Source organism: Acanthochromis polyacanthus, chromosome 16 (genome assembly GCF_021347895.1).
Source record: "Acanthochromis polyacanthus isolate Apoly-LR-REF ecotype Palm Island chromosome 16, KAUST_Apoly_ChrSc, whole genome shotgun sequence".
In the NCBI taxonomy this organism is placed as follows: Eukaryota; Metazoa; Chordata; class Actinopteri; family Pomacentridae; genus Acanthochromis; species Acanthochromis polyacanthus.
In genome coordinates this window covers 20658962-20684583 of record NC_067128.1, presented here as the reverse complement: position 1 = coordinate 20684583, position 25622 = coordinate 20658962, and the positions used below count along the sequence as shown (strand labels likewise).

Genomic DNA, 25622 nt, shown 5'->3' with positions numbered 1-25622 from the left:
ATGCTTGGTTTTTGAGTCTATGAACATAGAGTTGATGTGCCTTACCAAAAAGCTCCAGTTTGGTCTCATCTGTCCAAAGGACATTCTCCCAGAAGCTTTGTGGCTTGTCAACATGCATTTTTGCAAATTCCAGTCTGGCTTTTTTATGAGTTTTTTTCAGCAGTGGTGTCCTCCTTGGTCGTCTCCCATGAAGTCCACTTTGGCTCAAACAACGACGAATGGTGCGATCTGACACTGATGTACCTTGGCCTTGGAGTTCACCTTTAATTTCTTTGGAGGTTGCTCTGGGCTCTTTGGATACAATTCCAACGATCCGTCTCTTCAATTTGTCATCAATTTTCCTCTTGCGGCCACGTCCAGGGAGGTTGGCTACTGTCCCGTGGGTCTTGAACTTCTGAATAATATGAGCCACTGTTGTCACAGGAACTTCAAGCTGTTTAGAGATGGTCTTATAGCCTTTACCTTTAAGATGTTTGTCTATCATTTTTTTTCGGATGTCCTGGGACAATTCTCTCCTTCGCTTTCTGTTGTCCATGTTCAGTGCGGTACACACCTTTTCACCAAACAGCAGGGTGACTACTTGTCTCCCTTTAAATAGGCAGACTGACTGATTATGAGTTTGGAAACACCTGTGATGTCAATTAAATGACACACCTGAGTTAATCATGTCACTCTGGTCAAATAGTTTTCAATCTTTTTTAGAGGTACCATCATTTTTGTCCAGGCCTGTTTCATTAGTTTGTTTTTTTAAATAATTATGTTAATCAACAATTCAAAAGTAATGGCTGTTTTTGATTATTTAATTTTCAATAAATTTTTATTTATTGTTACTTTTGTGAGTTTCAAGTGATTTCAGTGAGAATTGTGGGTTTTTCCTTCTTTAACTGAGGGGTACCAACAATTTTGTCCACGTGTGTATCTCATATGGCCTCGGACTGCCTTGGGATCTCCCAGAAGGAACTAGAAAACGTACTGGGGAGGGGAATGTCTTTAATGACCTGTTTTACTTGCTTTCCCCTGACGTGGGGAGTAATAAAGGACTATTATATCTTACCTTTGTGACCCCACTCCAAAAAAATTACATAAAATGGATGAATAACAGAGGAAGCTTGAAAACAATAGTTTGTGCACTTTATTCAAGAGTTCTTGCAGTGTAACCTTGAGCCTCAGAGCCGCTGGTCATGTTCATTCTTGTTGCTTTATGTTACATTTTTGTTTGGTTCCACGATTATTGACAGTTTTCACGGTGCTTGTAAGATATTGTACATTTTTTTGACTGTAACAATGTCCTTTGGTAATCAACAAAGTTTGAACTGTTCCACAAATGTAATTATTTTTGATCCTGCATTAGATTATGTCTGTTAACAGTAATTCTATAGTACAATCACTTCTGCTCCAGTTTAAATCAACAAACAATAAATACTTCTGTACTGTGACACATGATACATGTGATCAAATAAAAGTTACAATGAGTGATACCATCACAGGAAGTTTATAGCAAAAAACTTAGCATATTACAATGAAAACAAATAGAAAACAACATGAAATCTTATTATGATACATAGCTAATATTGTTTTTACAACAAAATATCACAGTGACAACAGAGGGTGATTATAAATAATATAATACAGACTCCACATGCACATTTTTCATTCATTCAGATGCTACTGCATGAATTATTGTAAACCTGACACTGGTGACACATGTGCCTACGTATTTTACTTTGCTTTAATTTTATAGTGCCAGGCAACAAAATGACACATGCTGTCATGGAAGTCTACGGGAACATTAAACCATTTAGAGCTGAATGACTTATTGTGACTAAAGGAATGTCTAGACAGTCATGTTTTCCCTTGTCCTCACCTGCTCTGGCCTTGTTCAAACATATCCAAGGTGACATATATAGTTTTCAGTGTTGCCTTTCCTTGCTGTTTCACTGGAATAGGTTTGGATTGTTTACTGGACCTTGGACTAGACACTTCTACAGAAGTCTGACTTCGATATGGGTTGAATCGGTTGCTCTCTGAGGAAAATAATGCTGTGGATTCTTCAGGAGATGATAGAGGTTCAACTGGAATTTCACCCTTTGTATGTGGAGCGAGAATGATCACTGAGTCAGTATATTCCTCTGTCTCGTCAGTAGTTGGATTACCGCTACAGTCTGCATCTGGAGAAGGTGTAGACGCTCTCAGAGTTTCCTCGGTGTAAACTGGGTCACAGGGGCTTGCAGATGGATCATAGAAAGGGCGCCTCCCCTATAGACAAACACACACACAAGCACATACACGCAGTGAACAAAAGGACATAACATGCTGCCTTTTGAATAGTTAAAATAATTCAGTGGATCATTCAGGAAAGAAAACCTTTATCTCCTGTCAAGACTTCACCATTAGAGGTCACTGAGAAAAGTGAATGAGAAAGTACACAGTAGGTATACAACAGAAGTGAGCACTCCCCTGCGGAACATCACCTCAATGTCAAACGGTTCTAAACTGTATCATCTCTAAATAAATGCATTTTTATGATGTGAACAGTAGAGTACTTCAACCTATTTACAACCATAAATAATGCTACAGAAAGTCTATATTAGAAATAAATATTCTGTATATTATACAATAAATACTGTTAGATACTGCCAAAATTGCGAGATTCAGAGTTTCTAAGGAAAAATAATGTAAAATTGTGACCTGGACTATTATGTTGCCTGACATGAATCCAAAAAATCACCTTTGTGATATTTTAAAGAGAAAGGTCGAGAAAGGCAACATAACCCCACCAGGCAAGAATAGCTGAAAAATGGCAGAACATCTCTCCAGAAATTTGGTATCCTCTATGCTAGTTTAAACCTGCTGACATACAAATTACTGAAAAAAAATAAAGGTTTAAATATCAGTAATGAAAGGTGTATAGCAATTTTCTTGATTAAACTGTAACTGTGGGTCTGTATTTTTCATTTTGTACATTTAAACTGTTAGTTTACATTTATTATTTACATGAAAGCAAATACCTAATGTTTAAAGTAGAAGTAAACCAGTCACCATAAAATGATACAATTTTCAATCATTAAAGATTTAGGTGATGTCTCTCAACATTGTTGCACGCTTTAAACTCAGTTTCTTTCAAATATAAAAATTTTCAGTCTTTCAAATTTTGATAAATTGGCTGATTCGTTCCACAAAATGTCAGAAAATTGTGTAAAATGTGCATTTTAATGCACTGGAGTTCAAAGTGACATCTTCAAATGGCTTGTCAAGACCGAAGAACAAAACTAAGTCTAAACCTGTTCAGCTTGCAATCACATATGACAGAATGTGGCAGTTGCCCCTGCCACTGGTGAAACACCACACTAATACACCACACCATCACTAATTTCACAGACCACATGTTAGCCAGGTAGCATGCTACTGCTAGTTTGGTGGGTGCACACACTAAGCTGCATTTAAAAATCTTAGTACTTTGCCTGTGCTATTTGTACCACATAAGGTTCCACAGAAACACATATACACAGAATATGGTGGTGGTGAAGTTGAAGTTTGCTCATCAAGAAGTTGTCTTTTCTTTTCTTACCACAGAGCTTCCTGGTGCTGGGCAGTGTTAAAGGACCCGAGTATGATTTCAGGCTGTCTTTTATAGTGCCTGAGTAGGAAGTATGGAACATGCTCAGTCCATCTCACTGAACCATACCAACGGATGGAAGTGTAAAATGAGTTGAGAAGTCATTCCAGGCTTGAGAATTATGGTAATGCTTGACCTGTAATGTGTGGTAGATGTAAATAGTTGGTTGCAAGGTATTTAGGTTGAAAGAAAATGTGTTTGGTTGCTTAATTGATTTAATCTAAAGATGGTATGGTCCAATGGGAGTGGCCTAGCCTTTAAATGGAGGAAGTTCTCCACTGCCCAGTCAGTCAGGGAAGGGCTGTGATGCTGAGTGGACCTGTTGCTTAGTCTTGTATACCTGACTCATATTTGAGGAGCAATAAAAATTCTACATTTTTTTTCATCTAAAGGATGTGATGCTGCCATTTTTTTTACATTTTGAGGTATAGCTACACCACTTTTCCAGTCAGCCTTTCGACCTACTGCCCTCACCCGTGATGGTAGTGTGACATTTGGTGTCAGAAGTGGGATGGCCACCCGACAGGTTCCCAGAGGGGGAAAAAGAAGAATACAAACCAGGAGCAGGACAATCAAACTTAAAACAGATCCTGAACCACCTGAACCAGATGCAGAGGGTGGAGAATGGGAAACCGATGAGGAGGAGGGCTCTTCATCCCGTCCTCCCTGTACAACGCCACAGCAGGAGATGGTTGAGCTGCTGTGTCAGTTTATGGGTGCTCAGAGAGACAGGGAAGAAGCACTCTTAGGAGAGCTCCGAGACCTGCGAACAGCCATCCAAGCTGACAATCCATTGTTTACACCAGCAGCCCGCTCCAGTTCCAGTGCAGGTAGGGCTGTCTCCTTGCTAGGACGTCCCCTAACTTTTAACACCCTACAGCAGCCACCAGTGGCACCTACAACAGCACCACAGTCATCAACAGCACCAGTACTGCAGCAGCAGCAGCCACCGGCACCAGCTCCACGGAAGGACCCCAAGTTGCTTCCATTCCAGTGTGGTGAGGACATTGAAAATTACCTCCTCCGCTTCGAACGGATTGCCAAAACTTGGGCGTGGCCAGAGACTGAGTGGGCCTACAGACTTGTGCCATTGCTGACAGGTAAGGCATTGGAGGCCTATTCTGCCATGGATGAAGAGCTGTCTGACTCCTACCCAGACCTTAAACAAGCTCTGCTGGCCAAGTTTGATATTTCTACTGAGACCTATCGTCAGCGGTTCAGAGATCCAGCTGTACCTCCAGGAGAAGCGCCGACCGAAACCTACCAACGCTTGAAAGGCCTGTATCGACGGTGGGTCAAGCCAGACCAAGCCAGCGTGGAGGATATTGGGGAAGCCATCGTGTTGGAGCAGCTGCTGAGAGTGTTTCCACCCGACATCCGTATGTGGGTCAAGGAGCGAGAGCCTAGCACCGGCTTAGAGGCGGCGAAGCTTGCAACCCAGTATGTTAACGCCCGTAGACCAGTACGGTCCAGGTCCCAGCAGCGCCCGCCAAACCGAGGACAAGGGGACAGCAGACAAGGAGGTCAGAAGTTCACAAACTATGGGACTCAGGGGAGTGTGGGGGTCAGCAGAGGTGGTCAGCATGCTAGTAGATACGGGCAGCAGGCTAGTACTAGTCGTGGGGAAATCATTTGTTACTACTGCCAGCAACCTGGCCACAAGGCCTCAGACTGCCCTCTTAAAAAGCCTAAACTTTCTGGTTACTGCTATGTTCCTGGCAGAGAGGTGGGGGACGAGCCAGGTACCATACACTCAGAAGATGCCTCATTTCATCCAGTTACAGTTAATGGGGTACAGATGTTGGCTTTGTTAGACAATGGGAGTTCCATGTCACTAGTTAAGAAATGTTATCTGCCAGACAGTGGTGTTGACTATGGGAACAAAGCTGATATCGAATGTGTTCATGGGGACCAGAAAACCTACCCAACATCTGAGGTTACCATAGCTGTAGATGGGCAGGCATTTTTGCTAAAAGCAGGGGTGATTGATCATTTGCCCGTTGATTGCATCCTGGGGAGGGATTTGCCAATCTTGCAAGACCTAATTGTAGGAAAATCCCCAAAAGCAGGATTGTGTGCTATGGTAACAAGGTCCCAGGTTAAAGCTGGCCTGGAGCCCCTCCCAGATCTTGCTGATGATCTGTGTGAGGGTGGTTCCAAGGGCCCAAGAAAATCACGGCGACTTCGTCGCATTGATAGAATGCAAGGCACCCCCACCAAGGTAGAAACCTATCCTGAGCCTGTGAGTGTTGATTGGGACATTCCCAATGATATAACTCAGTTGCAAATGTCTGATACTACTCTGTCTTTCTTGTATAAGCAGGTTGAGGATGGGGCGGGGAAACAAGACTCTGGTCCAAGGTTTATGGTTGAAAATGATATTTTATATGCAATAGGGGATGCAGGTAAGCGCTTGGTGGTACCAACCGGTTGTAGAGCTCTTGTTTTACATCTGGCACACACAGTACCATGGGCTGGCCATTTAGGGCAGCAGAAGACCTACATGAGGTTGGGATCACGGTTTTACTGGCCAACAATGTTTAATGATGTCAAACATTTTTGCACCACATGTCCAGAATGTCAGGTCACCACACACAATAAAGCCAAGCCAGTTCCATTACACCCCTTACCTATAATCAGTACCCCTTTCCGACGCATAGCCATGGATGTGGTGGGTCCACTGGAGAAGAGTAGCTCTGGTTACCAGTACATACTTGTAATCTGTGACTATGCCACAAGATTCCCAGAAGCTTTTCCTCTCCGAAGCATTAAGACACCAAAGATAATCAATGCCCTTGTCCAGCTTTTCTCTCGTGTAGGGGTGCCAGATGAGATCATCACAGACCAAGGAACTAACTTCACTTCTGGAATGATGAGACAATTGCAGAAAGAACTGGGCATTAAAGGCATACGGACTACTCCATACCATCCCCAGACTGATGGTCTGGTTGAGCGATTTAACCAAACACTGAAGCAGATGCTACGTAAGTTTGTCTGTGATACTGGCCGTGATTGGGACAAGTGGTTACCTTTTGTCTTGTTTGCCTATAGGGAGGTGCCTCAAGCATCAACAGGATTCTCCCCATTTGAGCTCCTCTATGGATGGCCAGTACAGGGGCCACTTGATCTTTTGAGGAAGGAGTGGGAGGCCACCAAGAAACCAGCACCAGAAGGTATCCTGTCCTACGTACTCCAAATGCGTGAACGCCTTGAGAGGTACCTTGCAGAGGCTAAAATTCACCTGGAAAAGGCACAGCAGGACCAGAAGTGCTGGTATGATAAAAGGGCTCGACAGAGGGAGCTGACAGCAGGTCAGAGGGTCCTGATCTTACTCCCAACCAGCAGCAACAAACTGTTAGCCAAGTGGCAGGGGCCTTATGAGGTGTTGAGGAAGATGGGACCGGTGACATATGAGGTGGCTCATCCAGACAAGGGGAAATCATCTCAGGTCTACCACATCAACCTTCTCAAAGAGTGGAAGGAGCGTGAGTCAGCCACGGTGTTGCTGGTACGCCAGGTGAAGGAGGAAGATGGTGAGTCTGACTCTAACCTGCAACAACTCCTCCAGCCAAAAAACCCTCAACTGGAGCATCTGCCCTCACAACACCAACAGATGTTGCAGAAGCTGTTTTTGGAGACGCCTGGGCTGTTCCGAGATGGTCCAGGGCGAACAACACTGATTCAACACACCATCCGTCTCCAAAAGGTTGACGTCCCTCCCATCCGTCAGAGGCCTTATCGCATCGCAGAACGATTGGTGGGACACCTTAAGGATGAGATTCAGAAGATGCTTGATCTTGGGGTGATAGAGCCATCTCAGAGTGAGTGGTCCAGTCCCATGGTAATGGTGCCGAAAAAGGATGGCACCCAACGGCCCTGTATTGACTTCAGGAAGGTTAATGCTGTCTCCCGTTTTGATGCTTACCCCATGCCTCGCATAGATGACCTGGTGGAGCGTGTCGGGACTGCCAAATACATAACCACGCTGGACCTTTGTAAAGGGTATTGGCAGATTCCTCTCGAGGAGACTTCAAAACAGTACACTGCTTTTCGTACACCAACAGGACTGTACCAGTTCACGGTAATGCCGTTTGGACTGCATGGAGCGCCTGCAACGTTCCAAAGACTAATGGATGTTGTTCTCACTGGTTTCGAATCCTTCAGTGCTGCTTATCTTGATGATGTCGTCATCTTTAGCCATTCCTGGGAGGACCATCTCCAACATCTGAGACAGGTCCTGACTTGCATCGAGAGGGCAGGCTTGACCCTCAATGTTCAGAAGTGCGAGTGGGTCAAGGGTGAAGTCCAGTATCTGGGGTTCCAGCTTGGAGGGGGTCACATCAAACCCCTTGTGGACAAGGTCGAAGCCATTTGTAATGCCCAGCGGCCCCGAACCAAGAAGCAGGTGAGGTCGTTCGTGGGCCTTGTAGGGTGGTATTCTAATTTCATTCCCCACTACTCCACTCTTGCCTCACCTCTGACTAATCTGACTCGGAAGGGGGAACCTAACCCTGTAAGATGGACCACAGAATGTGAACATTCTTTTACTGCCCTCAAGCATGTCATGTGTTCATCACCTGTCTTATGTAGTCCTGATTTTCAGAAGCGCTTTGTGGTTCAGGCAGATGCTTCTGACGTTGGCATTGGAGCCGTGTTGGCACAAGGAGATGAGGGAGAGCAGAGACCAGTGCTATATCTCAGTCGTAAGTTGCAACCCCGAGAGACCAGGTATTCAACAATTGAGAAGGAGGGCTTAGCAATTAAATGGGCTTTGGAGAGTTTGCGCTATTATCTCCTTGGAAGGGAGTTTGACTTAGAAACAGACCACAAAGCTCTATCTTGGATCAACACAATGAAGGACCGCAATGCCAGAGTTACACGATGGTATCTTGACTTGCAACCCTTTAGTTTCAAGATCAGGCACAGGTCTGGCAAAACCAACCTGCTGGCAGACTACCTATCTCGGTGGACCACCATGGCTGCGCCAGGAGAGGGGGAAGATAATGTGGCAGTTGCCCCTGCCACTGGTGAAACACCACACTAATACACCACACCATCACTAATTTCACAGACCACATGTTAGCCAGGTAGCATGCTACTGCTAGTTTGGTGGGTGCACACACTAAGCTGCATTTAAAAATCTTAGTACTTTGCCTGTGCTATTTGTACCACATAAGGTTCCACAGAAACACATATACACAGAATATGGTGGTGGTGAAGTTGAAGTTTGCTCATCAAGAAGTTGTCTTTTCTTTTCTTACCACAGAGCTTCCTGGTGCTGGGCAGTGTTAAAGGACCCGAGTATGATTTCAGGCTGTCTTTTATAGTGCCTGAGTAGGAAGTATGGAACATGCTCAGTCCATCTCACTGAACCATACCAACGGATGGAAGTGTAAAATGAGTTGAGAAGTCATTCCAGGCTTGAGAATTATGGTAATGCTTGACCTGTAATGTGTGGTAGATGTAAATAGTTGGTTGCAAGGTATTTAGGTTGAAAGAAAATGTGTTTGGTTGCTTAATTGATTTAATCTAAAGATGGTATGGTCCAATGGGAGTGGCCTAGCCTTTAAATGGAGGAAGTTCTCCACTGCCCAGTCAGTCAGGGAAGGGCTGTGATGCTGAGTGGACCTGTTGCTTAGTCTTGTATACCTGACTCATATTTGAGGAGCAATAAAAATTCTACATTTTTTTTCATCTAAAGGATGTGATGCTGCCATTTTTTTTACATTTTGAGGTATAGCTACACCACTTTTCCAGTCAGCCTTTCGACCTACTGCCCTCACCCGTGATGGTAGTGTGACACAGAATAAAGCAAGAAACCCTGGAGAATCTGATGCCATGCTTGAAAAATCTCTGTATATTTCTTGTTAATCAACTGATTTAACAAACTGCTAACCGTTTCAGTTTTTATTTAAAGATGATATAATTGAACGTTCAACTTAAAATGTAGAAAATAATCCATTTTAAGAATTTTTGGTGCAATGTGAGACACAGATGCAAATCACTGCAAACTACTTTGACGTTTTCCTGACTCTCATCACCTATATAAATAAAGGTCAATTATATTTTGACCACAAATCCACTAGAATGATATGGTCTCATTCCTCCAGCTACATTAATATGGACGGTGTTCTTCTCAGAGTTCACCTTCTGATGACTTGGCGACAGCCACAAAGCCACAGTACTGAGGCCCGGATTGGGAACTGGCTTCTCCTTAAATTTCTTCCACCTAAAAAGAAGATTAATAGCACTCATTAGGAAGATTTGGAAAGATCTTCTTTTAAATATAAACACACTGTAACCACAACATCTTAACATTACAACATACCCTTTTTTTAAGAGTAACACGAAAATGTCTTTGGTTAAGTAGTTTCATTTCATCAGTCCACATCACTACATCACAGGCAATAGAGTATTAAGACTTACTGAACAGTACAGCATAATCCAAGAGACAACACGAGAAATATGACGATGCTTCCACAAACACTTAGTGTTGTAATGAGCCTTGGATCTGTTGAAGAAACCATGAAGTCATTTGTTAAGTACAAAAATAATTCACTTCCCAAAACTGTTTAAAAAGCAGGCAGTGATTCATGACAAACTGCTTTTTACTGCTGATGGGAACCACAAGATTATTTATTGTTTTAAAGTAACCATTGTAGACAATTTGGTATTTGGGTTACTTAAGATAAATGATTAGGGAGTAAAGGGAGTAATAATGTCAGTGGTTAGAATCTTAGCATTTGTAGCTGATATTACAACAGCAAGCAACAAGAAAAGCATTCGGAGTGCGCAGTACTCTGCCAAGGCTGCTTGGTCGTTGTATGATTTGCAATGGATGAAGTCTTTAAAAAATTTCATTCAAATCCATTTGTCCGTTTTTGAGTTGTGTTGTTAACAGACAGACAGACAGACAGACAGACAGACAGACAGACAGACAGACCAATGGCAATTGTCACAACTCTGCCACATTCCTTGGCAGAGTAATAATCATAAATCCTACCATATACCACCACAAGGCTGAATAATATGCCAAAAATACATAAAGATCATATTGCAATTCATTTTAGATTTTGATATAAGTCACAATTTTAGTGGAAATTGTCATTTCTGTACTTCTTAGAAAATCTAAAATTACGGGTTTTTTTTCCTGTGGTCTGCACTAAACAAGAGTGTTCCCTCATGTCTGGAAAATCAGATTGAAATGCTTGTTTTTTAATGGCATGTTGTGACATGTGTTAGTTTTATCAAAAAGTTTGGCATTTGTATAATTCACTTGGACATATTGCAACTTAATTACATTTCAAGGAACTGTTCAGCTCTTGTAAGGACACATTTTCATAATATAATATTAACATATTAGTTTTTAATCCTTGGACAGTGTTGTGTACTTTGGAAACTGATCACCTTTATTTTGGCTTATTTAACAACCACAAACAAAATCCCATGATACTTTTATTTCACTGTTACTCTTAGTCAGTCTTACTAATCACTGTTGCCCCTTACTCTTTCCAGAAGTGAGGGCAGCAACACTTAGCTTTTATGAGCTGTCATCCCGGAATTCTGTTGGCTAGATGACCAGACGCGTCCTACAGTTTCTCAGAAAAAAATAGAAACACTTCCTGTTCATGGCAATTAATGGAAATGGCAGAGAACTTGGATCAAGGCCAAATACTAATTCCTCATGTTCGAGGTTTCAACATTTAGCACTGAAGTCAGGAGCAGGTTAAATCTGCTGTGTTTGTCAGGCCACTGTTTGATTAAAACAAGACTTTGTTTGCTGAACAGCACCTATTGTAGCCACTGCTAAGGGTAAATGGCAGCATTGTGTATCACTAAGTGGAGAAGTTGTAAAATCTGTTAATGGACTCAATGTTTAAATGTGTACCTATAATCTATTTTAACTCTGCTAAAAGTCACTCCCTGAATGTACTGAACTGAGCAGTGTTGTACATTCTTATACATTGACCTTTTTAGCCATGAAATGCTAAAGCAGGATGATGACAGAGATGCATCTGTTTAAGTTACAGCTGCATCAGGAAGGTATTGGGTATGTGAAGCCAAGATACACTGCATGAAGCCAAACAGCTCTCAGGCTCATCCTAAATTACCATTATGAATCATTCCTGAAGGTAAGCAGAGCAACATGTCCTCTGAGGCCATAACTGCTTGTCTGTGTGTTTGCCTCACCACACTTTATCCCTTCTGTTTCAGATGCAGCTTCAGGCATTCTGCAGGCCGACGGGCAAATGATCCCTCACCGCAAGAAGAAGGAAAACAACAGCCTCCAGTTGTGAGTTGTAATTTGTAATTTGAGTGAGGACACTGGAAATGTACTGCAGAGCAGGAATGTGTTTCATGAGAGCACATGCTGTATACTGAGAATGTGCAGCAAAACAGTAGGATGGTAGGATTCTGTACTCTCATAACACTCTACTTTTGCAGAAATGCAGTGGAGTTATGTGATGATCGTCGTTTGGTTTGCCTGTCTGTCCGTCAGTCTTTCTGTGCTTGGCTGTGCTCCTTGCTACAAATGACACTAGGGACTTTTTAAAGTAAATGAGACTCATCTGGTAATTTCTTGGTTTGGGCTTGTGAACAAGGCTACCTGAGCCCTTTGCCATTACACCATCCAAACTGTGGAACAGTCTTCCTTTGTTGATAAGCTGCCAAAATCTTTATAGTTATTTTTTATAATTTCTTTTATTGACAGGCCCTTGTGAATATTTGATATATGGCTGTGTTTTGTGATTCATTTTTGTTTCCCTTTTGTTTTTTTTTAAGATCTAACCATGTTATTTTTTTCTGTGCTTTTTATGTCTCAAGCTGCTTGTATGATCTTTGTTATCAGTTTTTGTAATTACTCTGCCAAGGAGCACGGCAGAGGTTATGTGACGACTGGCACTGGTTTGTCTGTCTGTCTGTTAGCAACATTACTCAAAAATGGATAAACTGATTTGAATGAAATTTTCAGGGAAGATCAGAAATGTCACATGGATTTGTTAAAGATTTCTGTATCATTGTGAGATAGCATCACTGTAACTATGACAACAAATGAACGTAGTGTTCACTTGTGATTGTACTACAAATCAACCGCTGCGGACTTATCGGGACTTATTCGGTATCTGTATATAACATACACATGCATAACACCTGTGCTCAGCACAAGGTCATTTTGTTTGTGGGTACATCTGTATTAAAAGGCCACATTCTATGTTGCCGTGATTTCTAATCATCAATAATTAATAAACAAATGTTGCATTTCTAAAGAAAAGACATGCTGCATTTCTGGCAATGCCCCATGGGGGAATGAACAGCCTTGGTGGAGTACTGCACTCTCTGACAGTTTTTCTAGTAATTTATTGTTTCTGTAAAGTACTTTGTAATTTTATTAGGAGAATTGCTATCTAAACGAGGTTTATTATTATACTAGTTGTCATATCACATTATATACTAAAGTTTGACACCTGTGTGATATTGAATGCTTATGGATTGTGAACCTCCTGTGAACACAGATCTTTTGACCTTATCATCCAGTTGTTCCTCCACTGGGCAAGTATGCTAATTTCTGGTTACACCAATAGACTCCTGACAGTGTATACTGCAGTAGTATTCACAGACGTAGGGATAAACATTGTATAAATTTTGTGTCTTAGGTATGTAAGAGGCCTATACAGACTACTCACCAAATTTTTTGGTTGTAAAAACCCTCTCAGTGCTACTGGTAATTCCAGTAAGAGCTCTGGCCTCCACATAGACTCTGTATTGGGTTTCTGGATTCAGATCTTTCAAAATCACGCCCTGTTTTTTGCTATCTACAGTAACATCTAGAAGAAAAACATCACAGAAATATCATAAACAGAGTGTTACGAAAATGTGCAAACTTCGTACCAGTCTGTGGGGGACTTACTGAGCAGTGTTATAGAAGACTCATAGAAGACTGTGTAATTGATAACGACACCACTGCATTCCTCTGGCGACTTTATACCCCAGCTCACATAAGCACTTTTGTCGTAAGCTTTAACGCTGATTATGTCAACCTTCCCCGGATCTGTGGAAATTATATTTTCAAAATCCAATTACTAGACATGAATAAAATATTATTTAAAAAATTATTTCTTAAAACCTGAATGGGGTACCTCCTACACTGGAGCAGATGTGAAGGGCTTGCGTGCTGTGGCCTGTCCTGTCACCCAAGAGGGGAGTGACTGTGATATTGTAAGGCTTCTTATCCAGGAGATCTGTAAGAAAGACAGGTCTGAAAATCTCTGAAAGTGAAGCGGCAAGTAATTGTTACAACATGCTCAAGCTCTGATTCTCCTCCAATTTCCACATATTGCTATGATTTGACTTTTTAGTCCCATTACCACTGTGACTGAGTAGCAACAAAATGAGTGAAGCAGTGAGAAGGTCCACCACTTTGGTGCAGATGGAAATATCTCAAAAACCTTTGACATCAACTAACTTTGGGGCCCCGCTTAAGTACAAATAAATAAAGTTTGAAGTTAAAGTTTGAAGTTTAATTAAAAATGTGAAGATTAAATAGTTTGTAAGTTATCAGTTATACTTTTGAGATCACATTGTTATTTCCCTGAGTGAGTTTTAATCACTCTCAAAATTTGTATTTAGTTTGATATCTAGGTTTTCATTTTACTATATTGACATAAATCTAATTCCATAATATTATTTTGCTGTTTCTCAATAATAATATTACTAATAACAATGAGAAGAAGAAGAAACAACCCAAACAAACAGCAAAGCAGGCCAAAGTGCACCCAGTTCTCTAAAGCATTTATAAATTGATAAGATCATTCCAGCAAATGCATTATAGCGCAGCTTTTGAGGTCTAGTTCCACTAGTGTGTCCATTATTTGCCCCACCCAAGTGATAAAGAAAAGACACAAATTGGTCTGCCGGTCAAACAAGTTAGCGGGAACTCATGAGTCTGGATAGGTTTGATAATGACTCAGATATTACCTAGAAGGCTCACTCCATGACTCAGTTTTAAATTGATTTTACATCCATTTAGTATTTCAAATGTGTTTTCTAACATACCAGATAGGGTTGTATTTGTATAATTGGTCTCCTTCCAATAGATTTGATTTCCACTGTGGGTCCAGTCAACCATGTAGCCACTGACAGGCTGAATAGGAGCCTTCCAGCTGACCAGAATAACACCTTCATAGGTTGAAGTCTGGATGCCAGTAACTTGAGGGAGGCCTGCCAGTGACATCAAGTGATGTGAAGTGAAGAAGCAAACAGCTTAAAACCAGAGCAATAACAAACAAACACTGCTCCATTAAAATTAAGCAATATAAACTGTGGTCAGCCATTAAAAAATCAATCATGTATTAAAACTCACTCTCTCCAACTGCTGGAACATAAACGGAGTCCTCTGCAAGCAGGATTTCATCATGGAAGACTGTGAGAATTAGTCTTTGAGCATCTTGGTCCACATCAACATCACAAGTTGAGTTTCCACATGAAGAGTCATTCACTGAATTCATGTCTTCTTTATGGGGCATCTGTTTGATAATGTACTTAAATGTACCTTGACACGTTGAAGGAAAATCCTGTGTAGATAGTTTAAAGCATGAAGGAAAGCAATGCAAGGAGTGTGTCTTTTAGGAAGTGAACAAATAAACAACTAAGAAGATAATAATTTTAAAAACTATGCTGTATAAAGACAGTAACAAGATGCTTCTTACCTTCCACATGACATGAACTCTTCTAACTCTGCTTTGGTCCAGTTCAGTCACTTTTCTCCACAGGTGTAAGCTGACATGACTTTCTGTAAAAGAGTCAAATATGTTCAGAATGATTACACTGGAACACACATGCAGCAATCTTGTTTTATTGTAGTTAACAGTTTTGGTCCAAACCAAAGCCATGAAAGGAAGCGTAGGCAAAAGTCGTAACTGCTGCAAGCAATTTTGTGGCAGTACAGCCACAACATTGCTTGCAGCAGTGACGAATGGCTCCAGACAGTTGCTGGAGTGTTAGTAACTGTTGGACTGGAATTATCTGTTACCTGTCAACAGTTCTCTGGATTCATTTTAACAGTGACATCGTGCATCAGAACAGAAATAACTCTGACCTTGTTTACTTTGTATGAAGTGTGTTATAAGATTCACATTCAAATCCCAACAGCAGCGTCTCAGTAAGGTGTTGGGCCACCACATGACACCAGGTCTACCACCTCCGACACCTGAGGGACTTTAAGCTCCCTCTCAAGGTGCTTAGAAACTTCTAAACCTGAACTACTGAGAGTCTTTTGGCTGGGATTATCACCACCTGGATGGGCGGCGGCACCCAGCAGGGTTTCTTGGCCCTGAGGAGGATGGTCCGCTCGGCTGAGTGCTCAATGCATTTCACAGCGCATTATACAATGTATAATTGTGTTTGTGATAACTATAGGTCTTGAATCTTGAATCTACTTCAGTGGTTTGGATTCTACAGGTTTCTAGAAATGGTAGTGAAGAGCACTGTCTAACATGTTTGCCCAGAATCTCCCAAAACAGAGATCTGATTACTTCAAAGGCCACAACACAAGATTCACATCAATAAACCATTCAGCTAACGACAAATAACAAAAAAAATAATATTTTACTTGCTTTATATTTAATATGGCACCGTTTTAAAACAGAGCTTTGGCAGACACGCCAAAAAGATGACACTCAGAAAAACAAAATTACAACAGAAAGTCAGTCAGATCAAACAGAAAGAAAAAAGACAGAGAAGCAAAATAGACAATATAGTTCCACACTGTAAAAAAAACACAAAATTAAAGAAGTGAGCTGCTATAAGAAGCAAAGCATGGGCACTTTGGAACAGACAGAAAGGTTGTAATGTGCAGGACAAGTCCAGTTTGTACAGCAGAAATTGTTTTGAGTGAACATTGATCTTACTGTTTAATTTGGTAAGAACTTTCTTCTCCTTGCTCCAGAAGCTCCAAGGGGCCTGGTCTAAAGCACAGCGGACTGAAATTTTGTAGTTAACGCAGGAGTCCACTTTTTCAATGGAGATTTTCCCTTTCTCCTTTGGGTTTAAAGTCTTATTAAGCACCCACTAGAAAAAAACAACAACAAAGATTTAAGTTAGAAATATTCAATGAAATTTTAGTGAATTTCCAGTATGCCCAAGGCTGGAAAAAATACCTAAAACCTTTCATTAAGTGCAATATCAAGCAACTGTGTTGTGCTCTACCAAGACTTCATCACTTTGTATTGTTGAAATGGGCAGCTGTGAGTGTTATTGGCAAAAAATGTTGCACAGTGTGGCAGATTTGGATGAAATTTGTAGAAGATTTACAGCAAAGATAACAGTTTGCCAAAAAATGTTGTCACCAATTTGTCAGTGTTGTTAGTGACAAACATCCAGCACCATTCTGACAAAAATTAAAAGTTTGCCACTGCTGGAAAACATGTTAATAAGTGGTTTGTCAGTCATGTTCAACTTGTAAATTTCTTTAATTATTGTTGACCATATATTGTATTTCATAGGTACTCTGTAAGGGAACACAGCGTTAATTTGTCGGTCTGTCTGTCTGTCTGTCTGTCTGTCTGTCTGTTAGCAACATTATTCAAAAATGGATTAACAGATTTCAATGAAATTTTCACAGAAAGTCAGAAATGACACAAGCACCACATGATTAGATTTTGGCAGTGATGCGGTGTATAGTCTGGGTCCACAGATTTGGTAAACATTTCTGTATTAATGTGAGATAGCAGCACGGCGTCACTGTAACTATGACAAAATGTTAACACTACATCAGCTGCCTGCTGATGATTACATGATTGCGATCCTACTACAAATCAACCACTGAGGACTGATCAAGACTTATCCGTCAGAAGTCATACGACTAAGTAGCCTTGGCAGAGTACTGCACTCTCTGAGTGCTTTTCTTGTATATTCATGTTTTTCTGAGACAGCTGTAGTTAAGCTATACAGTGCTGCTGAAAATTTGTAACAATTCATCCATCTATCCATTCTCTATACCGCTTCATCCTCACTAGGGTCACGGGGGATGCTGGAGTCTATCCCAGCTGACTTGGGTGAAGGCAGGGGACACCCTGGACAGGTCGCCAGTCTGTCGCAGGGCTATATATACAGACAAACAATCATACTCACATTCACACCTACAGGCAATTTAGAGTGATCAATTAACCTCAGCATATTTTTGGACTGTGGGAGGAAGCCGGAGTCCTTGTTCTTCCTAAATTTTTCTAGCCTGATGCTAGTCCTGGTTAGTTCCTCTGCTCTGAAAATCTTAGTATCTCTTGCCTTTTTGCAATGCTGATTTGAGCCTCATGTTTCTAGCTTAGCGTCCCTCATGGGCTTCGGTAGATTCTGTGTGCCAGTTCTCCCGTTTATGTAATTCCCCCACCATCTCGTCACCCCATTCCCCAACATTCCTGTATTATATCATATCTCTCTGGCCACATTCAATTCATTCAGTTAAAAATATTTACATCTCAGACATCCCCCCTCTCCTCTAAAGTTCCCCAAGGCTCTGTTCTCGGTCCTGTCCCCTTCATTAATTATCACCTGGATTTCTGCAACTCCCTTCTCTCTGGTCTTCCCCTCAAGTCCCTCCATAAACTTTAGCTGCTCTGCTCCCTTCCTCTGGAACTCCCTCCCAACTGACATCTGAAACACTGACACACTGGACATTTTCAAATCCTCTCTCAAAACACCATGTTCAAACAAGCATAGTCACTCTGACTTCCATTCCTCTTTTTTCTTCATTTTTTTTAATTGCTACACTTCTTTCTATTAAAGTTTTTACATCTTTAAGTTTTAGTTGTTAATGTGAATGCTGTTCAGCTTTGTTTACTTTGTGTGGTGCCCTTGGGTGTTTTGAAAGGCGCCTATAAATAAAATACATCATTATCATTATTATTATTATTACTATTATTATTATTATTATTACAGTGTATATTGTGCATTCTGTAACTAAACTGCTTAAACTTTTACTCCGTGTCTGCCATGTCTCTCTATCTGCGCCTGGGTCTCTGCACTCTCCATCACAAGGTCAGTGAGTTGCTCGTGCTGCATTCATCATTCCATACGCTACTTACTTATGAAAATCATTCACATAAGAATTGACTTTTTAAAAGTTAGAAAAATCTTGAAAATCAAACAAATGTCATTTTCCACACATTTGCAGAGGAAAAAGTGTTTTCTTTACCTCTTGACTTCCTTCATCAGTTGGTAAATCCTGGAAACAACAGAAAGAGTCTGAATCAGCCGTAAGTGATAACAGGTACTGTAGTTTTTTATTTTCATTGGGAACAATCAGACACATTGTAAGGGAGAGACTCGCCAGAGCAGCAAGGCAGTATGTGTACATCTCAGGAACCGCTGAAATTCTAGCTCTCTCTTTCTCCGTTCTTTTTTATACCCAAGTTAGCTGCTAAGTGGTTAGACTTTACTGTGAAAAACAACAAGGAAATTGTTACCTCTGCATTTGTCAGATGGACAGGTATTATTTATCAACAGCAGGTACCAAGTTCACTAATTTAGGTATTCTGTGACTGCTTTTGAAAATGTTTTTTTTTTCTAATGGTCAGTCTCGTGTTAACCATTGCAGGAACTTGGGGGAGCAAGAGATGAAACAGGCACCCAATTGGCCATTTCACCCTTTCTGTGTCCATTGCAGTGTAGAATCCAACAACTCTGGCTATGACTAAGAGCATACCATAACGACAACAAACAGTAATTAGTGGGCATAACTCCAGGCCATAACTTCTTCTGTAGGAAACAGAACAATGGATTTTTTTTATGTTAGGCTATATGGTGAATTTTACACTGGTGATGACAATGCTAAGAGGAAAAGGCAGCAACCTAACAAGGACATCAAAGGGGTGGAACAAAAAGCTTAGCTTAGTCAATCAGTGTCCAGCCATGCACAGTTGCTTTTTCAGGGAAGCTCAAAACTACCTATCCTGCAGCAGGTACTTCCCCGAAAAACAGTCCTGAAAGAGGTACTACAAGGGGGTTCCTGCAGTGAGAACACACACAATGGTTCGGACCTCCAAGTTCCTCCATCTATTATCTGTACTCTGCTTAAGCCTCAGTGGGGTCATGGAGTGCTGGAGTCTATCCCAGCCGACTTAGGCAGAAGGAAGGGCACACCTTGGACAGGTCATCAGTCTGTCACAGGGCTACATATACATACAAACAATCACATTCATATTCACACCTATGGACAATTTAGAGTTACCATTTAATGACACTATGCAACTTCAAAAAATCTTGCTGTAGATACTGTTTCTTTCCTTTTCGTCTTCTGAAGAAAATTTTCATATTTACATATATATGCACTGTGCGCTTTCTGTGTGCTGCAATCTCTCTCTTATTCAATGTCCTATTGCTGCTGTACAATGGTAACTGTGGGATTAATAAAGGTTTAATCTATCTATCTATCTATCTATCTATCTATCTATCTATCTATCTATCTATCTATCTATCTATCTATCTATCTATCTATCTATCTATCTTAACCTCAGTTTGTTTTTGGACTGTGGGAGGAAGCCAGGGTACTTGGAGAAAACCCACGCATGCACAGGGAGTACATGCAAATTCCATGCAGAAAGATCCCAGTAAGGCCGGGACATGGACCTCTGCAAGGTGAAAGTGCTAACCACCAAGCCACTGTACAGCCCACCTACAAGTTCCTGCAGTATGAAACTATTTAATATTACAAAAATCCCTTAAAACCATGCAGCTCGTCAACCAAACCCTACGAGAATTTTGCTGGGCTAACTACTACATAGAGTATTGGTTTTATTTACGTACTTTTGCACTTTACTTCTAGGCCTTTCTTCCTGTCATGCGTATGATGCAACTTGGGGTCCAGCTCTTGTTTATGGTAACTGTAGTTTACTTTTGTCGTCACCATCACTGAACGTTTTCATAACTGGTCTAAGCAGTCTTCAGGTTATCAAACAGGGACATACCTTGTTGTATTTGACTTGGCAGTGACATTTCTCCCAGTCAAGTGATCGATTCCACTCAACCAGCAGATGATCAGAGAAGGCAGTTACTGCTAACTTTGGACGGATGATTTTCACTGAGGGAATATAAACATGGCAGCGTCATCAAAATACAAAGAGATAAGAAGAAAAGCGATGTGTTTAGAAAATGTAATCCATGTTACTTACATATGTGAGATGGCTTAAATTCATACGAGTCCGAGTCAGCCTCCCAGTCTGAAGTTTTAGCTCTCACCATAACACTGAAATTTCTTAATATATGTACATGCTTGGATACACATGTAGTTTCATGAGAGTTGCATATTTCAATTCGGGAAGGGTGTAAAATAGAGGCACTGAAAGAAATGCATGTTTTATATTAAATTCAAAATAGTAGGAAGACGAAATATTTCTGTATCATTCTTAACAAAAAGAAGAAAATATAAAACCCACTATACAGTGTAGTTTATGGTCAATGAAGGATCAGCCTGATGCTCCCAGCTGCATCTGAGGACCTCTGGCACACCATCCACCTCTTGATTTATATAATCCAAGATACATGATATTCTTCTTGGTTTTGCTGTTTATCAAAGCGAGGAACCAATGTCATGTACAGTATTTCATCTTACTACAGGCATCAACAGACGTATTGATTGTCAGAATATAAGGAAATGACTTCTTACAGTAAGTTCTGATGGTGGTGCCCCCAAGGATTTGGTGAGTAACTGCACTGTGGCATTGCAGTACTGCACTGTAGTGAGTAAAGTTGCTCAGTGACAGGACTGTCTGTGTGTTGTTGATAGTGCTTGATAGGCTTCCATCAATAGGTCTGCTGTTCAGTGTCCAGAAGACGTTGCTGTTAACACATGAAGTCTGGCACACTATCTTGATACTGGATCCCATTTCAATGTACTGATCTTTAGGGAGAACATCACAGGTGTTGTCATGCTGGCCTGCATGAGATGATAAAGTTGTTGAACACATTATTTTCACAATTAAAGTAGGTTCACATTATTCTCATAATCTCACATTCATGTCTGCAGGCTAACAGACTTTGCAGGTGCTTTGATTTGTACATGCTTTCCATCGACAGTGGCCACACAAAGTGGAAAGTTCCAGTTTCTAGTTCCAGGAATCCGGATCTACGTCTATCAACTGTGCTCGACACAGGAACGATGACGCTGACATGGTGGTACAGCTCAATCTGTAACTAACCCTGTAAAGAAAATGCAACATCAACAGGAGCCAATGTGTTTTTCTGTGTTTGATATGAGGGACGATGAGACCACCAACCTCAGACCAAGGCATGGCTTTGTAGTATGAATATGACCACCTGGTTGTCTACTTTCAAAGTCTGCATCAGTCTGCACATGGAGATGATCAAAGTATTAATTGGCCCTTAGGTATGAAGATTTAAACCAATCTGATATGGCAATATATCTGATCCAAGTCATTTTGCCAATACTCTCTTGTAAGAAACTGATCAAAGCTCACAGTTTGTGAGCTTCTGTTTGAAAATCCTCATCAGCATTAGGTTTGTTGGGTTTGTCTGTATATATTTTGTAAGGTTTTCATCATACAACATGTTGTGCATTGGAATGGCTTTTAGTGAATTGGCTCTATATAAAAAACTGCATTGAATTATTTGTGTGGATGTGCTCACCCCTAAAAAAAGTGACTATAGGAGGAAAAAATGATACCTTCCAAAGTGTCAAAGGCTATTTCTGTTGGTGGGTTTAGTAAAGAGCATGGTGTAAATGTCTCCCATTACAGATTACCAATGCATCCAAAAAATATACTTTGTGCCATCATATTCTATATCTAGCACAATCACTGTACTAGCTGAAATGTGAAAAAGCTCAGAGATTATATTCAGGCTAATTCCAAATCAAGGCAACACGACCAAAAATCAAAAGTTTTAGAACAACCTAGTTTTGCCATTTTTTTAAAATTAATTTAAGTAGAGTCCAACGAGTTGCTTTAAATGGTGCAAAGTTAAGTGGTGAACTGCCAGAAGTTAAAAAAAAGTGAGGTTATCCAAAACTGAAAAATAAGGCAAATTTCAGAATGATACAAAAGGGTATTTTTCAGGGAAAAAGAAATGAGTTAACAAGTTATAGCAGGTCTGCAGCAATGGAGGTTGATCAATCTTTGAAAGCTAGCGACTTGTACAGAGTGAGAAGGACCCTGAGCCAAAATTTCCATTATGGAAAGAATGCCATGAGTGTGTTCAGCTGTTACATCTGCCAAAGGTGGCTACTTTGATGAATCAAAAGTTTGGAATACAGTTTGGTTTCTAAATTGCTTTTTTAAAACTTCATTTGTGTATTTGTTCTATGCTTTCATTTCAGAGTACAATGAAACATTAACATGCATAATTTCCAGTAAAAACAGGAAAAATTGGAGTGTTCTAAAATGTTTGACTCTTAGTGTATAACATCAACACATTTTCTTTTTTTTTTTTTTTTTTTTGCAAAACACAGTGGATTGTGTGTTTTTTCCCCGCTCACCCCCCAGTACTCTGACTCAACACTTCCTGTTGCTGCTTCATAAACAGTTGCAGGTGGAAAGCTTACAGTTTGAAGCAGCAAGTGCAAGACTTCAGTTTGCATTAGGACTACATTAGCCCCACATTACAGTGTCTTCCACCATGAAGAACCCATTAAGCGACGATGAGACTTCTGAGTGTGTGTGTGGGCTCCAAAGAGCCACACTTTGACTATACAAGACAGGCAGCTTGAGCTTCTCATATATTAGAATTGCATAGGTCACACAGCTAAGCAATGTTTGCTCTGAAAAAGAAGCACTAAAAGATTAAAATCTTTGAGCACTCACTCAAAGATTTTAGGAAACTAAAAAGAAAGTTTAAAATTAAAAATATTTACAGCTGTTTCCAGCTCAAATAGTCATTTACCACATTAACAATGTCTGGACTGCATTTCTGATTCATTTAATGTTATCTTCATTTTAAAAAAAAGTTTTTCTTTCAAAAATAAGGACATTTCTAAGTGACCTAAAGTTTTGAACTGTTGTATATAAAATTGTTAAAATTCACCTCGGTCAGCTGCAACAGCAAAATCCTGCTCACAAAATGGATTTCTTCTGAATGAGTACCTTTGATTTTGATATTGTAGCTGCATTTGATAGCAGGCTATTGTTGTGACATGTACTTGGAATGATGTATTTTCTTTTATGCACTGTTACTTTTACTTATGATAAAGCTTTAGTCCTTACTTTCTAATCAAGTCCAGCAAAAATTTCAAAGGAAAGGCAACATGAATAGCAAGCTGTGTGATCACAGAACTAGCATTATGAAACTAACAGCGGATCCCCAAGACAAACAAGCTACCTTACAAAGAACAACATTAAATCTGTCAGTGATTTTGTGATTCTGTCTTTGATTGGTCCCTTGGGCAGTCCTTAGACACACAGTTACATTTCCAGGAGTTCAGTCAGCAGCTTGTTGATTCTCAATACTTAAAGAGAGACTCATACTTATTATTTTACCAGGATCTTTTCACTGTCAAAAAAAGATTTAAGTGAAGTGTCAGTTACTGAATATTGTCTGTTATTATACCTCCAATAATAGCCGCCATTTGAATTATATACAACCATTTAAATATCTCACATTCTTGAATAATAATTATCATACGGGAGGTAATTATATATATATTGAAGCAGTCAGATGTGCAATTCAAAGTAGCAACAACAAATTGAAATCTTGTTTGAATACAGTATCATATAAACATTTAACCCTAATTAAAGTAAAGCTGAACAAGCATTTCCCATATTCCCAGAAATGCATGCATTTGGAGTTTTACTTTCAAATCTATTAGACATAAAACGAAACAGATTGACTTACCTTTGCAAATAGACGGAACTACAGCCAGAAAAAATAGGACCAGGATGGTGTACATTGTTTTATCCTATGAACAGGTCTTTCGGATACAAAGAGGTGTAAGGTGTTCAGCAGTAGATGGCATTAGTCCAGTCGGGTTTAGCGGCTGTGTTCCCCACACAGCTCCGCATCGTCCCCACCACCGCCGAGCTGCAGGAACAGGAACTGAAGACACCCTGAAATAAACGGGAGCTATTACCCAACCGAAACACAGCCACATAAAGCGGGAAGTGAAGTAACTCGTGAACGGTTTCTAAACTGTTATGATCGGAGTGTGTTCATTCCCCCAGAGACCTGGGAGGAGCTGCTGAACACATGGAGCCGCTCTGAGGAGCTCATGAGGCTCTCACCGTCCACCAGGCAAAATATACGGCAGAAAAGACCAGCAAAAGATAGAAAAGTGGGCACGCACGTTTTTGTGCATCTCAAATTTCTCTTGCAATAGTTTTACTTTATAATTTTAAGATGTATTAGACGTACTATAGCAAAATTCAGAAAAACCAAAAGCAAACGGTATATAGTGCAACACTCTAAAAAAAACATTTGTATTCAAATGAGTCTTTGTTGTTTGACTTAATGTTTTTGTCAGTGTGTGAAAATACCGATATATATATATATATATATATATGTATATGTATATATATATATATATATATATATATATATATATATATATATATATATATATATATATGAAGAGTTCATTTGCCAAAACTCCGTTTTCAGAAAACTATTTTTTTATTGTTTAGTTGAGATAATAAAAATAATAACACTAATAATGTATTTTTTCTTTATTTCGTCATATATTTTTCTACTGAGTCAAATCCACTCAACTTCAGTTTGATTGATATTATCTCAACTAAACATTAAAAAAAGAAGTTTTCTGAAAATTTATCAAAACGGAGTTATCTGTTTTTGCAAAGGAACTCTTCATATATATACACTACCAGGCAAAAGTTTGGACTCACCCCTAATTTTTCTGTGATTGGTTCATATTACCTAAATTATGAGCACAATTTAGCCATGTTTCATTTCTAATCACAATAGAACTATAGATAAGAACATTGAAAACAAAATTGAAGCATCTAGCATATAATACTGTTAATAAACTGTCTCAATCTGTGACTCATCA

At 40.2% G+C, this 25622-nt stretch overlaps 1 protein-coding gene across 1 annotated transcript; it reads right to left on the bottom strand.

Moving 5' to 3' along the window:
* Positions 1-1114: 1114 nt before the first annotated feature.
* LOC110952185 (interleukin-31 receptor subunit alpha-like) lies at positions 1115-24941 on the bottom strand. The gene is made up of 16 exons (XM_022195613.2): positions 24455-24941; positions 21276-21545; positions 21046-21172; positions 20782-20948; positions 20578-20690; positions 18807-18836; positions 16525-16684; positions 15325-15407; positions 14979-15189; positions 14672-14836; positions 13756-13857; positions 13527-13667; positions 13303-13443; positions 10043-10127; positions 9764-9845; positions 1115-2256 (listed from the first exon to the last, which is right to left on the bottom strand). Exons 1-16 carry the CDS (start codon positions 24507-24509, stop codon positions 1861-1863), a joined length of 2328 nt encoding a protein of 775 aa, XP_022051305.1. The 5' UTR covers positions 24510-24941; the 3' UTR covers positions 1115-1860.
* Positions 24942-25622: the final 681 nt, after the last annotated feature.